Genomic DNA, 13,484 nt, shown 5'->3' on the forward strand with positions numbered 1-13,484 from the left:
GTGATGGAAAAGAATTCAGGAGAGGTTAAATGATGAAAGCTGATTAAAGGAATTAGGTGGAGGAGTTATTACAAAGCGTGAGCTCAACAGGTGTTCTGTTTCTGTGCTGTAGGTTCTGTGCCTTAATGGGGAAAGGTGAAAAGGGGGAAACAGTTAAGGAATTAGACTGTATTTTGAAAGCATCAATGGGTCAAGGAATGTAAATCAAACAAGATAGATGCTGAAGACAGAAAAAATTGAATTGTCCAACTTTAGATCATTTGTTTTTTTTTCTTTCTGTTTGTATCAGGACTGGTCATATGTGCCAATTATTCCTCTCATCCTTTTCTCTTTTCATTATACCTGTATATTCTGGGCTGCTTGGCGTATCCCATCAGGCCAGACCTTGCATTATCTTGACTTCACAGTTTAGCAATACATTACCCAGATAAAGGAGCGCAATCTAAGCTGCTGGAGGTCAGTCAGCCTCTCTGGATGGAAACGACAGTCAGCCTTGGAGGTCAAGATCATTTATCTGGACTGTCCAGATTAAGGGTCTCAACCCAAAATGTCAACTGTCCATTTCCCTTTACCAGTTCTGCCTAACCGACTGAGTTCCTCCAGTTTTTGTTCGGGTAGCAACATATGCAGTCTCTTGTGTACCCAGACAAAGGATCTTCACTCCCATTTAAAGGCTACATTATTACACCTTATCACAGACATTCCCTCTATTACACCCATACCCCCCCCCCACCACCCTGCACACTTTCTTTTACACACACACACACACTCTCTCACACTCTTCCATTAATAGTTGACCTTTTGAGCTATTTTAAATTAATGAGTTAATGGAAGCACAGCTTCACTCAGCTCTTCAGCAGTCGGCAATGCATCAAGTCCTTCCTTGATGCATTGCCGACTGCTGAAGTGCTGAGTAAAACCATCGACAGCCTGCCCACTGGGAAGGCACTAGGATTGGATGGCATTCCACCAGAGGCCATCAAATGTGCAAAGGACATCCTGCTAAACCACCTGCACGAACTACTGTGCGAGTGCTGGACAGGGAGCAGTGCCGCAAGACATGAGAGACCGCAACATTGTCACCATATATAAGAACAAAGGGGACAGAAGCGACTGTAACAGCTACAGAGGAATCTCCTTACTGAGCATCATTGGGAAGGTCTTCGCTCGCGTGGTCCTGAACAGATTTCAGAAAATAGCGGAAAGTGTATATCCCGAGTCTCAGTGTGATTTCAGGTCAGAACGCTCCATAATCGACATGATCTTCTCCCTTCGACAGCTACAACAGAAATGCAGAGAGCAAAGACAACCACTCTACGTCGCTTTCATTGACCTTTTGAAGGCCTTTGACCTTGTGAGCAGAGACGGCCTGTTCAAAATCCTCGCCAGGATTGGTTGTCCCCCATGGCTCCTCAGGATAGTTCAGTCATTCCACACAGACATGAAGGGCGTTGTTCAGTTCGACGGCTCTTCTTCGGAGGCCTTCGCCATCCACAGCGGTGTGAAGCAGGGCTGTGTGCTTGCCCCCATCCTGTTTGGCATCTTCTTCGCAGTCATGCTGAAGCATACCTTTGGAACATCAACTGATGGTGTCTACCTCCACACCAGATCGGACGGGAGGCTGTTCAGTCTGTCCCGGCTGAGGGCAAAAACCAAGGTTCATGAAGTACTCATCAGGGACATGTTGTTTGCAGGTGACGCGGCACTGGCAACACACTCTGAAGAGCAACTGCTATGCCTCATGGACAGCTTCTCAAGAGCCTGCCAGGACTTCAGCTTGACCATCAGCCTGAAGAAAACCAACGTGTTGGGCCAAGGTGTTGAGCACCCCCCTGCCATTATCATCAACAACTACGAGCTGGAGTTAGTTCATGAGCTTACATACCTTGGCTCCACCATCATGGGCAGCCTCTCCCTAGACCCCGAGATCAACAGACAGATCGGATGAGCAGCCTCAACGTTCGCCAGGCTGACAAAGAGAGTCTGGGAAAACAGAAAGCTGACGACGCACACCAAGGTTGCAGTCTACTGGGCCTGCGTCCTCAGCACACTGCTTTACGGCAGCGAGACCTGGAGCCTCTACTACAAACAAGAGCGGCATCTCAACGTCTTCCACCTTCGCAGCCTGAGACGCATCCTGGACATCACGTGGACTGGCCGAGTCACCAACAATGAGGTCCTGGCCCACACCCATATACCCAGCCTATTCACCCTGCTCCAACAATGCTGTCTCCGCTGGCTGGGCCACGTACACCGCATGTCCGACGCGAGGATTCCGAAAGACCTGCTGTACGGGGAACTGGCCTCCGGCAAGAGAGCACAAGGGCGGCCCCATCTTCGTTTCAAAGATGTTTGCAAGAGAGACATGAAGTCACTGAAAATGAACGTCGAGAGGTGGGAGGACATCGCAAGCGATTGCTGTCGCTGGAGGCTGGAACTACGCAGAGGTCTAAAAAGAGGAGAAGAGAAGCTGAGGCTTGCTGCTGAAGAAAAGCGCACTCGTCGGAAAAACAGCACCAAGATAACACTGGAGGACAGTGCCTTCAAGTGCAGTCGCTGCAGCCGAGACTGTCACTCCCGTGTGGGACTCTACAGCCACAACAGACACTGCTCTACCAATACAGACTAAAGCAAGATTTTCCAGGCGCAGATCCATGGTCTCGCGAGACTAACGGATGCCACAAGTAATGGAAGCAGGTGATGCACAAATGGCATGAGGAGTATAGATGATCAACCCCATCCATAGCCCTCATGGTTTTATAAACTTTTATGAGGTCACCCCTCATTCTCTCGCACTCCAGGAATAAAGATCCAGTGTGATCAACCTCTCCCAATAACTCTGGCCCTCTTGTCCAGGCAGTATCCTCTTAAAATCTTCTGCACTTTCCCCAATTTCGCAATGTCTTTCCTGTAACAGGGTGGCCAAAACTGTACGCACTACACCAAGTGCGGCCTCACTAATGACATATTACTGCAACATTACGTCCCTAATTACCCTGACTGATGAAGGATAGCTGGCTAAATGCCTTCTTCTCCACCCTGACTACTTGTGCCACCACTTTCAGCTAACTGTGTACTTGTGCTCCCAGGTCTCTCTGTTCCACAGCACTTGTCAGTGCCCTGCCATTCACTGTATAGGTCCTACCCTGGTTTGACTATTCAAAATGCCCATCTTTTCACTTATCTAAAGTGAAATCCATGTGCCATTTCTCATCCCATCTCCCTAACTGATCAAGATCTCTTTGTAATTCATCATAACCTATTTCACTGTCAACAAGATATGACCTCCCACACACAAAACCACGCTGACTATTTCTGATCAGAACTTGAGTATCCAAGTGATGGTAGATCCTGCCCCTCAAAATTCCCTCCAGCAACTTCCTTACAACGGATGTCAGACTCACCAGCCTGCAATTCTCTGCCTGTCCTTGCTAGCCTTTTTGAACAACGGAACAACATTACACAGCCTCCAGTTTTCTGGAATCTCATCAATGGCTAGCATCAAAGCAAATATTTCTAAAATACCTCCACAATCTTTTCCCTGGCCTCCCATGACGTCTGAGGGTGCATTTGGTCATATCCTAAGGATTTGCACACCTTAATGTGCTACAAAACTATAAATACCTTCTTTCTCATTATATACTACTACTACTATGTCAACTCAGGCCTAGGGGGCCGGCGTCGGGCACGATGACGGACTCTCCACTTCTCCCTCTCCCTCATCAGTATGTTCAGTTCATCTACATTAGCCGCGCCGCTGTCTTCTAGGAGCGTGTTGACCATAGTCTTGGGAGGGCGCCCAGGGTTCATCCTCCCATGCTTGGGCTCCCATATGATGACTAGGCTGGTAGGTAGCTCGGGGTGGCGTAGACAGTACCCCGCTAGTTGCAGACTTCTCGCCTCGATTTTAGTGGTGAGCATCAGTCATCATAGAGCTCAGCGTTCGTCATATGCTGTTGCCAACTCACGTCAAGAGCCATCCGGAGCATTCATGTATAGCAACCATCTAGAGACTTTCGCATAGTCTTGGTGAGTGTCCATGTCTCGCATCCGTACATGAAAATGATATGCATATGATAAAGAACCTCAATACTTATTACCTTTATTCCTTTAGCATTAATGATATTCTTCTTAGTAAACATCAAGGAGAAATAGACATTAAAAACCTCAGCTGTCTCCTGCAGCTGCACGGAAAGGCAGCCATGATAGTCTTCAAGGGGACCTAGTCTCTCTCTCATCTCCCTTCTCCTGTTAATGTTACTGAAAAACCTCTTGGGATTATATTTAACCCTGCCTGCCAAAACAACTTCATACCCTTTTTATGAAGTGTCAGATTAATCTACTTGAAAACAAAGGTGCACAGTTTCCAATTTACTTGCATGTAAAGCACATTGTGCATATGTGGAATTCTTCATTATGGTAAACTGTATGGCATTAAATTATTTGTTCCTTCTTATTTAGATGCCATTATTCTCTTGTTAATACTTGTAAATGTCATTATTCTCAGAAGAGCTATTGAGAACATCTCTGTGGCAAGTGAGCACAATGCCATGATTAAGAAATATTTTGTTTTGGTTAGAATTTCTCATTCTAGAGATCTTTATCTGAATTCGTGCTCCAGTAATGATCTTTGAAGCACCAATGCTTCTATGTTGTTAATAGCAACAGTGCTAATTTGTCTGTGTAATGTTAAAATGCGCTTTTTAGGATTTTCAGATTATTAATAAGGAAGTGTTTATTACAACATATTTGACTTCCCTTTCCTGTTTAATCAAATTGGATCGTACAGGGAAACCACAATCACCTCGAGTTTAACGATGTTGACAGCAGCATTGGTTTGATAATGTACATAATTGTAGTGAGAGCAGCACTGTTTTTTGGTTATGTAGTTACATTTAGTAGCATTATTTCAATTAACCATCTATTGTATGTGAGCTGGAACAAGATTCATAATTTTCAATGCGTGCTTGAATGCCAATTTACAGCATCTGTTACAAAATGTGTACTCTCTTTAAAATGAACAGTGTACATCTAGGCATTTCTGTAATGGCTTAACGACTATCTTGACTGCTTTTCCTCTTCAGAGCAAAACAAAGTATTTCTTATGTATAGTATTTATGAGTGTAGAAACTGCATGAATTGCTTCAAGATAACAATGGGATCTGACAGAAAACCAGGTTTATGCAAGTTTATATAATAAAAAAGAAATGGCTCTTTAAAAGAACAAGATAATAATAAACCAAAATATTAAGACTGAATGTTAAAGTGGATGATGTATGTGATTTATTTGTTTCATAGCAACGTGTGAGGTAGATTAACTAATATGAAAGAAAAATGAAGCAATTACAAGTTTAACAAAGAAATGGTGGAATAAATCAGAACTATTACACTGTTATCAGGTCAATAATCTAGCAGTTATGAATTGTTTAAATATCTGTGGCTGAGTTGAGCTTAGCTATTAAAAACTGGTTTCTATTAAATATAGGACTGCTTTTTTGCTATAAGGATGAAACTGAAATAGGAAATAGTTTTTCTTTGTGTCCATGATTTATAATCTAATATAAATGTAATTTTTAAGGCCAGATCCAAACAGTTCTATCTGATTAGGGATATCCTAAGAGGAAGCATCATCATCAAGGACCCAGTTAACCATTGGTCCCTCCTGGAAATCAGCAGTCCGAATTTGGTAGCAATGGTCTAAGAGCAAAATAGGACTAGACTGGGATTTTGTTTTACCATCTGCTATAATGCTTGCTTGAAAGTGAGTGCTGTTGAAAATAAATATTGGCATCTGGTGCCTATTTTTATGTTATATTAAGAGAATTACAATAAATATATTTAAAATAATTATATAAAGAAGAGAATTTATTTAAAAAGACAATTAAAATCTGTTAAATACAGTTTGATGTAAAATAAGCTTTGTATCAACTTATGAAAATGAGTTATTATGACTTAACATTATAAGAAGTGAGAAGAAAACACTTCTCTGAGTAGATAATGCATCTCAATTGCACAATAAACATAACATAGTGAATCAATCTTCTTGTGTCCCAGGAAGAAGGAAAATAAATTGAAAATGAGACAAAAAATGACAGAAAAAAAACTTGGAAGAGAAAGAAGGAAAAAAGCAAAGAAATATTTTACATTTGTACTGAGTTGGATGTTCAAGCTTCTGAGAACTGACTTTCTCTCTGTGAAATATACATTGGTGATTTGTGTCTTGTATCAAAACAAAATTATAAATACAGTGAATTCCAGTTAATTGGGACGCATTAGGACCTGTACATTTTGGCCCAATTAAGCAGCTGCCTCAATTAGCCGGTTTTATGGAAATAGTTAAAAAGAAATAAATAAAAGGACAAACTACCATTTAACTGGGTAACAAATTATTTATTTAAATGCAGAACAAAATAGAACATGGCTAATACTACTACAGTATTATAAGACTGTGTATTAGCTCCTAATAGTTATTGACAGAGGAACTCATCCAGTGTACGCTTGTGTTCTGTTGATTGACTGTAAATGAACAAAATCAGCACAGACCCTAGTTCCGATAATGAACTGCCTTCAAACAATGCTTTTGATAATTGCATCCACTAAATCCTCATTTTCATTGTAACATTCAAGATGTTACTTTATACATCAAACACTTCATAGTTCTTAACTTGTTGAAGTAGTGAAATCATTTCATTTTCACTTTGGGCTGTTTCTTGCATCTGTAAGCCTGAATGTTTGAAACTGCAGTAAGCAAAACGGTTCTGAATTGTCTTACTGTTTATTTCTTGCCAACTGTCAGTGACAAAAATCAGTGCTTTTTGAACACAAACACACACAGCTGATGCTATATAAAAGGTCAAACACGAGGAGTTCTGCAGATGCTGGAAATTCAAGCAACTTTGATGTGTGTTGCTATATAAAAAGTGTTCGTTCTAAGCACAGTGTAGTGTCTAATGGCCACACACGTGCATGTGACTGACGCTAGTTAGGAATTGCTCAAGAACGGTCTCCTGTCCCACTTAAGTGCCATAGTGTCCCAAATAAACAAAGGGAATCCTGGCCGTTTTCTTCATTAGTTTTGAGAGCTGTCCCAAATAAGTGGCTGCCCTGATTAACAGATGGCCCAGTTAACTAGAATCCACTGTACTTATAATATGTTGATTACTTTTATGCAAAATAATCAAATCAGATCTGCATGGAAAATTTATTAGGATTAGACCTGTCCAAGGATTTTTACTTCAAATGCTACATAACCAAAACTGAGAATGGGTATGATATTTTGCATAGAAACTTGCTTCTCAAAAACTTGTATTTATAACTCAGTATAAAACAGACCTTTTCCTGTATCACCCTTTCTAGATTTTTTTTTACCCCATTTCGAAACCATTACTTTCTGGCCCATAAAAAGATCAAAACTTGGATTCTCAAAGCCTTTATCAAGGCCATGTAAACTATTCTTGAGCCTTGCACTCAAAAAGAAGGACAGAGCAGCTCATTGGTCACCTGTGGTTTGCTTACATGCTGTATGGTATATCAACATCAATAAAACTGGATGTATCATCTTACATCAAATGTTTGAAGCAGAAATCCTTGCTTTTTGAAATAATTAAAAACTATGTTTTGCTTGATAGATTAACTTTTCATTATCTGTAGAATTTGAGTCAATCCTGAAGAGAATGTCCATGATTCTTTGTTGTTCAATTAAGTGCAGTAGAGTTAAAATTGCAGGAAGAAATAATGATGTTTCACATTACAGTTTGGACCATTTTGTAATTTTTTGCCTATCATTACAGATTCCCCTCAAATACATTTGAGAGAAACAAATGTAGTCCTTTTACACTAATGTCATCTAGCTTCAACTGATAATCTATTAATTAGTTAGTGTATTATTTATAATGTAACTAATTAAAAGTTGGAGAGTGAACTGGAATATATCTTTCAGAACATTTGAACTGAATATCTTTCCAATTGATAGTTTCATATGATGATGGAGCATGCCAGAAACTGAACTTGTAATATTCTAGTTAAATGTTGGAGGAAACAAATATAATTGAAAGCTGAGAGAATCAGGACCGACAGCAATGAGCATTCTTAACTGTGGAACTGCCAGGTCTTCTAAGTAATGCCTGGAGCTTGTAGTTTAAATTATGAATTCAGTACTTAAGGAAGTGTAGTCAAAACATTTTAAATACTAGTTCAAGATTCAAAATGAAATTTCAAAACATGTTTATGTTTATTTGGCTTTTGATATCCTAGATTGAATTGGCTGTGAAATGTGCATTTTGTATTTGGAAATTGTAGATTAAACAATGTGAAATGAATAGTACTGTACCAGTTCAACTATTCTGTCTAATCATCTGTTAATCATTGATTGAAACACACTCCACTAATTGCTTAGACTTAATTTATTCAACTATACACAGTGATATGCCTGTAGTGTACTTCTTTTATTATTGTGTGAGATATCTATCTGAGGATTGTACCCTTTATTACAGTGACAGACCTACACATGCAACACAGTTTAAACACCTAGAGTGTTTTGTCTGGTGTCAAGGTCTATTATTTATCTCTCAGCAAACATCACAATATGCACTAGATTCACAATATGTTCTTCTATGGTTGTAATCGTTTTGCTGTTCATGGAATCTTGCACTGTACACATTTGCTGCAGTATTTCCCAGTGGGTAATCTAATTTAACTTCAATGAGTCTGAAGTGCTTTTTGATGCCCTAAAATTGAGAAAAACATTATACATGTGTGTTCTTTGTTGTACCTGAAAGACTAATATTAATGATATATGTGTTATTTAAAAGTGAAAATATTCGAGATCTTTTCTCGAAAGTTTTGGATATTGGCCATGTTGTCAATGGTTTTTGGGAGTCCTCTATTTTATTTTAAGAATTAAATGTGCATTATTTAAGAAAACATATTGTTGTGTATGTATCGGGATTCAGTTTGTAATCTCACTAAACATATTAAAAGACGGCAGAGCTCAACATAGTAAGAGCATTTATTCCAGAGTGCTGTTCAGACTGATTCGGCAGACTGTTTCCAACTGAGCACTCAGAGCCATCAGTCACATGACACAGTACTTAACAAGACAGTCACATTGCAGACGAAAGTTCTGTAGATGCAATGAATCTGAAATAAAAATGCCTGAAACGGCCAACAGGTCAGCTGCATCTATAGCAAGAGATCCAGCACTGGAAAAAGTGAGAAGGACAGTTGGAAATAACAGAAAGTAAAATATGTGATAAGAGCAGAGACCAAGAAATGATATAAGTGTTGAATGAGACAGAAAAATAGTGAGAAACACTATATCAGTATGTGATGTAAATTAGAATAAATGCATGAAATATGAAAAACCAAGGGGAAGGAAAATAATTGAATGTTGGAAATTTGAGATACAAGATAAGAATGACTGATGATCTGAAATTACCGAATTAAAAGTTGAACCTAGAAGGCTCTAATCACAAACAAGAGAAAATCTGCAGATCTGAAAATTCGAGCAACACACACAAAATGCTGGCAGAACTCAGCAGGCCAGGCAGCATCTATGGAAAAAAGTACAGTGAACTTTTCGGGCCGAGACCCTTCAGCTTTCCTTAGAAATATCAGGTTGGTGCTGGATCCCAAAAGAAGGAGTTTATAGAATGCCTATGAGATGACTTTTCAAAACAGCTTGTGGTTGAGCCACCTAGGGGAAAGGCAATTCTGGATTTGCAGTTATGTGATGAACAAGATTTGATTAGGGAGCTTAAGGTAAAGAAACAGTGCTCTTAATATGATAGAATTCACCATGCAGTTTTAGAGGGAAAAATAAAGTCAGATCTATCAATATTGCAATGGAGTAAAGGGAGTGAGAGAGGAACTAGCCAAAGTTGATCGGAAGGAGACACTATCAGGGATGACGGCAGAACAACAGCAGCTGGAGTTTCTGGGCAATTCAGAAGGCGCAGGATAGGTATATTCCAAAGACGAAGAAGTATTCTAATGGGAGGAGGAGCAATTGGCTGACAAGGGAAGTAAAAGGCAGTATAAAAGGAAAAGCGAGGGCATATAATTATAGCAAAAATTAGTGAGTAGTATTGGGACCCTTTCAGAAGGCAAGTATATATCCACAGGGAGAGAAAAGATGAAATATGAAGGTAAGCTAGCAAATAATATAAAAGGGGATACCAAAAATTTTTTCAAATATATTGTATAAAGAGTAAAAGAGACAAAAACTGGAAAATGACACTGGAGTGGTAGTAATGGAGGACAAAGAAATGGTGGAGGAACTTAAGTATTTTGCACCAGTGTTCACTGTGGAAGACACTGGCAGTATGCCAGAAATTTGAGTGTTGGGCAGAAGTGATTGTAGTTCCTATAACTAAGGAGAAGCTGAGAGGTCTGAAGGTAGATAAGTCACCTGGACCAGATGGTTAACATCCCAGGCCCCATTTCCTCTAATTTTTTTTTTCACAGCTGCACAGACCACTCATTGCTCTACGCAGGCAATTTTGACACATCCTGAAACTGTGTGGCAACAAACACTATGTGTGCGGGAGCATTTTGGTTATTGCGTGGCTACACTCCCATGCAGCTTAGAGAGAACAATAACCCTAGGGTTCTGAAAGAGGTAGCAGAACAGCTCGTGGAGGCATTAATAACGATCTTTCAAGAATTACTAGATTCTGGAATGGAACCAGAAGACTGGGAATTTGCATATGTCACTTCACTCTAAGAAGGGAGAAAGGCAGAAGAAAGGAAACTTTAGGCCAGTTAGCTTGACTTCAGTGATTGGACAGATGTTGGAGCCCTTTATTAAGGAAAAGGTTTTGGGGTACATGGAGACATATAATAGGCCAAAGTTAGCATGGTTTCCTTAAAGAGAAATCTTGCAAGACAAATCTGTTGGAATTCTGAGGAAATAACAGGCAGGATAGACAAAAGCAAGTCAGTGGATGTTGCTGACTTGGATTTTCAGAAGGCACTTAACAAGGTGCTGCACATGAGGCTGCTTAACGAGATAAGAGCCTGTAGTATTACTGTAAAGATTCTAGCATTTTTAAAACATTGGCTAAGTGCTAGGAGACAAAGAGTGGGAATAAAGGAGACCTTTTCTGGTTGGCTACTGCTGACGGGTGGTTTTCTGCAGGAATCGGTTTTGGCATCATTGCTTTTTACACTATATGTCAGTGATTTGTATGGCAGAATTAATGGATTTTGGCCAAGTTTGTGAATGATACAAAGATAGATGGAGAGGCAGGTAGTGTTGGGGAAGCAGGGAGGCTACAGCAGGACTTAGACGGATTGGGAGAATGGGCAAAGAAATGGCAGGTAGAATAGTGTCAGGAAATGTATAGTCATGCACTTTGGTAGAAGGAATAATGGTATAGACTATTTTCTAAACCGGGAGAAAATTCAAAATTCTTCAGTGCAAAGGGACATGGGAGTCCTTGTGCAGGACTCCCTAAAGGTTAACATAGAAAACCTACAGCACAATGCTGTGCCGAACATGTACTTACTTGAGAAATTACCTAGGGTTAACCTTAGCCCTCTATTTTTTCTAAGCTCCATGTACCTATCCAGGACTCTCTTAAAAGACCCCATCGTATCCACCTCCACCAACGTTGCCGGCAGCCCATTCCACGCAATAACCAGTCTCTGCGTAAAAAACTTAACCCTGACATCTCCTCTGTACCTACTTTCAAGCATCTTAAAACTCTCGTGTTAGCTATTTCAGCCCTGGGAAAAAGCCTCTGACTATCTACACGATCAATGCCTCTCATCATCTTATACACCTCTATCAGGTCACCTCTCATCCTCCGTCGCTCCGAGGAGAAAAGGCCGAGGCCGAGTTGAGTCAGTGGTGAGGAAGGCAAATGCAATGTTTTCATTCATTTCCAGAGGACTAGAATATAAGACCAAGGATATAATGCTGAGTTTTTATAAAGAATTGGTCAGAATGCACTTGGAGTACTGTGATCAGTTTTTGGGCCCCTTATCTAAGAAAAGGCTTGCTGGCATTGGAGAGGGTCCAGAGGAGGTTCACATGAATGATTCCAGGAATGAAAGGATGAACGTATGAAGAGCATTTGATGACTTTGGACCTGTACTTGCTGGAATTAGAAAGAATGAAGGGGATCTCATTGAAACCTATGGATAGAGGGTTCCAGAATGAAAGAGAAATCCACCCCCTGCAACTCTCCTCAGCAGCATCCTGGACTTAAGCCAGGAATTGTGCTTAAGACTAGAAACTATTAAGATAATAGGAAAATGTCAAATGATCCTTATGACTTGCTTTCACCTGTTTCATGCTCCCACACAAAGCCGATACCTACCTTATCATGCAATAAAATAAAACCTGGTATAGTTCTGAGCATAGAGGACAACAACATTAGTTTGGAGACAACAAATAAATCTACTAAGAGCAATTAAGCCTGCCTATATGACCTTTCTACCGTTAAAAAAGCCCAGTGAACCTAAGTTCAGGACTTTATAAGAAGGGCATTCCTGAATTCACATCCACATACATATCAAATCAAAATCAAGTTCATATCAAAACATCAGATGGTCAGAATACACATCCCGTAAGAGATTCAGTGAGTCCCTTCGCAGGAACCATTCACCCAACAATTCTCATTTTTCAGTGTGGGTAGACTCAGGCAATTACTGTAGAACCACAATATCCCCCAAGGTATCCTGTTGCTTCTTAAGTGTTGGTGTGGTTGTTCCACTGCCTGAATCTTCTGTATGTAGTTCTGACTTAGCTTGTTGAACAATTTTTCGAAAACATATAACACATCCTTAAAAGCTCTATTTTTCAGCAACACTAAATGTTTTTACTGATTTAAATATACATAGTTCTTTTTTGAAAGAAACCAAGTCTATAGGATCCATCTTTAACCAATCAGATAGTCAAATGACTTCATGATAATTGAATTGTCTGATAAACATTGCAATCAATCCCTTGTCAGCTACCTCTACAACAGAGACAGGTATCATGCAAGTAAAGCCTTCTAAAATGCAGTTTTGAGAAATAGATAATAGGTCACTTCTTTTTTCCCAAGCACACTGCACTTAAACTAATGTCATTCCTCAAATTACTTAAATGCAGATTTCCAAGATATTATTTTGTGAATTTAATCTATCTTTTAGCATTTAAATTGATGAATATAAATGATTCTGAGCCAGTCATTCCATGAATTAACTATTCTCTCACCAAAATATTATTTTTTGTAGGTTAGATATAAATTCACCCATTTTCAAGCGCGGCCTAGTTCCTTAGTTTCACTGTTTTGAATGCAACTGGTCATGGTTGATGCAATCTATCCCTTTTAGAATTCTAAAAATAGCAATGATATTATCATGTGAATGTGACCAGTTTGAATAACTGCTGCTCATAATTCAGTCCTTTTATCTTGATAATCATACTGGTTGCTCTTTTCTGTATCTATTCTATAGCTAATAATAAAAAGAACTGATGTTACGAGTCCTCTGTG

At 39.7% G+C, this 13,484-nt stretch overlaps 1 protein-coding gene across 11 annotated transcripts in view; it reads left to right on the forward strand.

The window, feature by feature from the left end:
• The window catches only part of pcdh17 (protocadherin 17), a 151,303-nt gene that overhangs the window by 40,446 nt on the left and 97,373 nt on the right, over positions 1-13,484 (forward strand). Inside the window, exon 5 of one of the 11 annotated variants that reach the window (XM_072263487.1) lies at positions 6,055-8,964. The exons of 7 other annotated variants lie outside the window; for them this stretch is intronic. In XM_072263487.1, the coding sequence (XP_072119588.1) occupies positions 6,055-6,074 (20 nt within the window). In that variant the 3' untranslated portion in view covers positions 6,075-8,964. Of the gene's footprint in view, positions 1-1,279; positions 4,379-6,054; positions 8,965-13,484 lie in introns of those variants that run through there. 3 more of the 11 variants (XM_072263493.1, XM_072263495.1, XM_072263483.1) reach the window with 3 other exon arrangements.

The sequence above is a fragment of the Mobula birostris genome, chromosome 7 (assembly GCF_030028105.1).
Source record: "Mobula birostris isolate sMobBir1 chromosome 7, sMobBir1.hap1, whole genome shotgun sequence".
NCBI classification, from domain to species: domain Eukaryota; kingdom Metazoa; phylum Chordata; class Chondrichthyes; order Myliobatiformes; family Myliobatidae; genus Mobula; species Mobula birostris.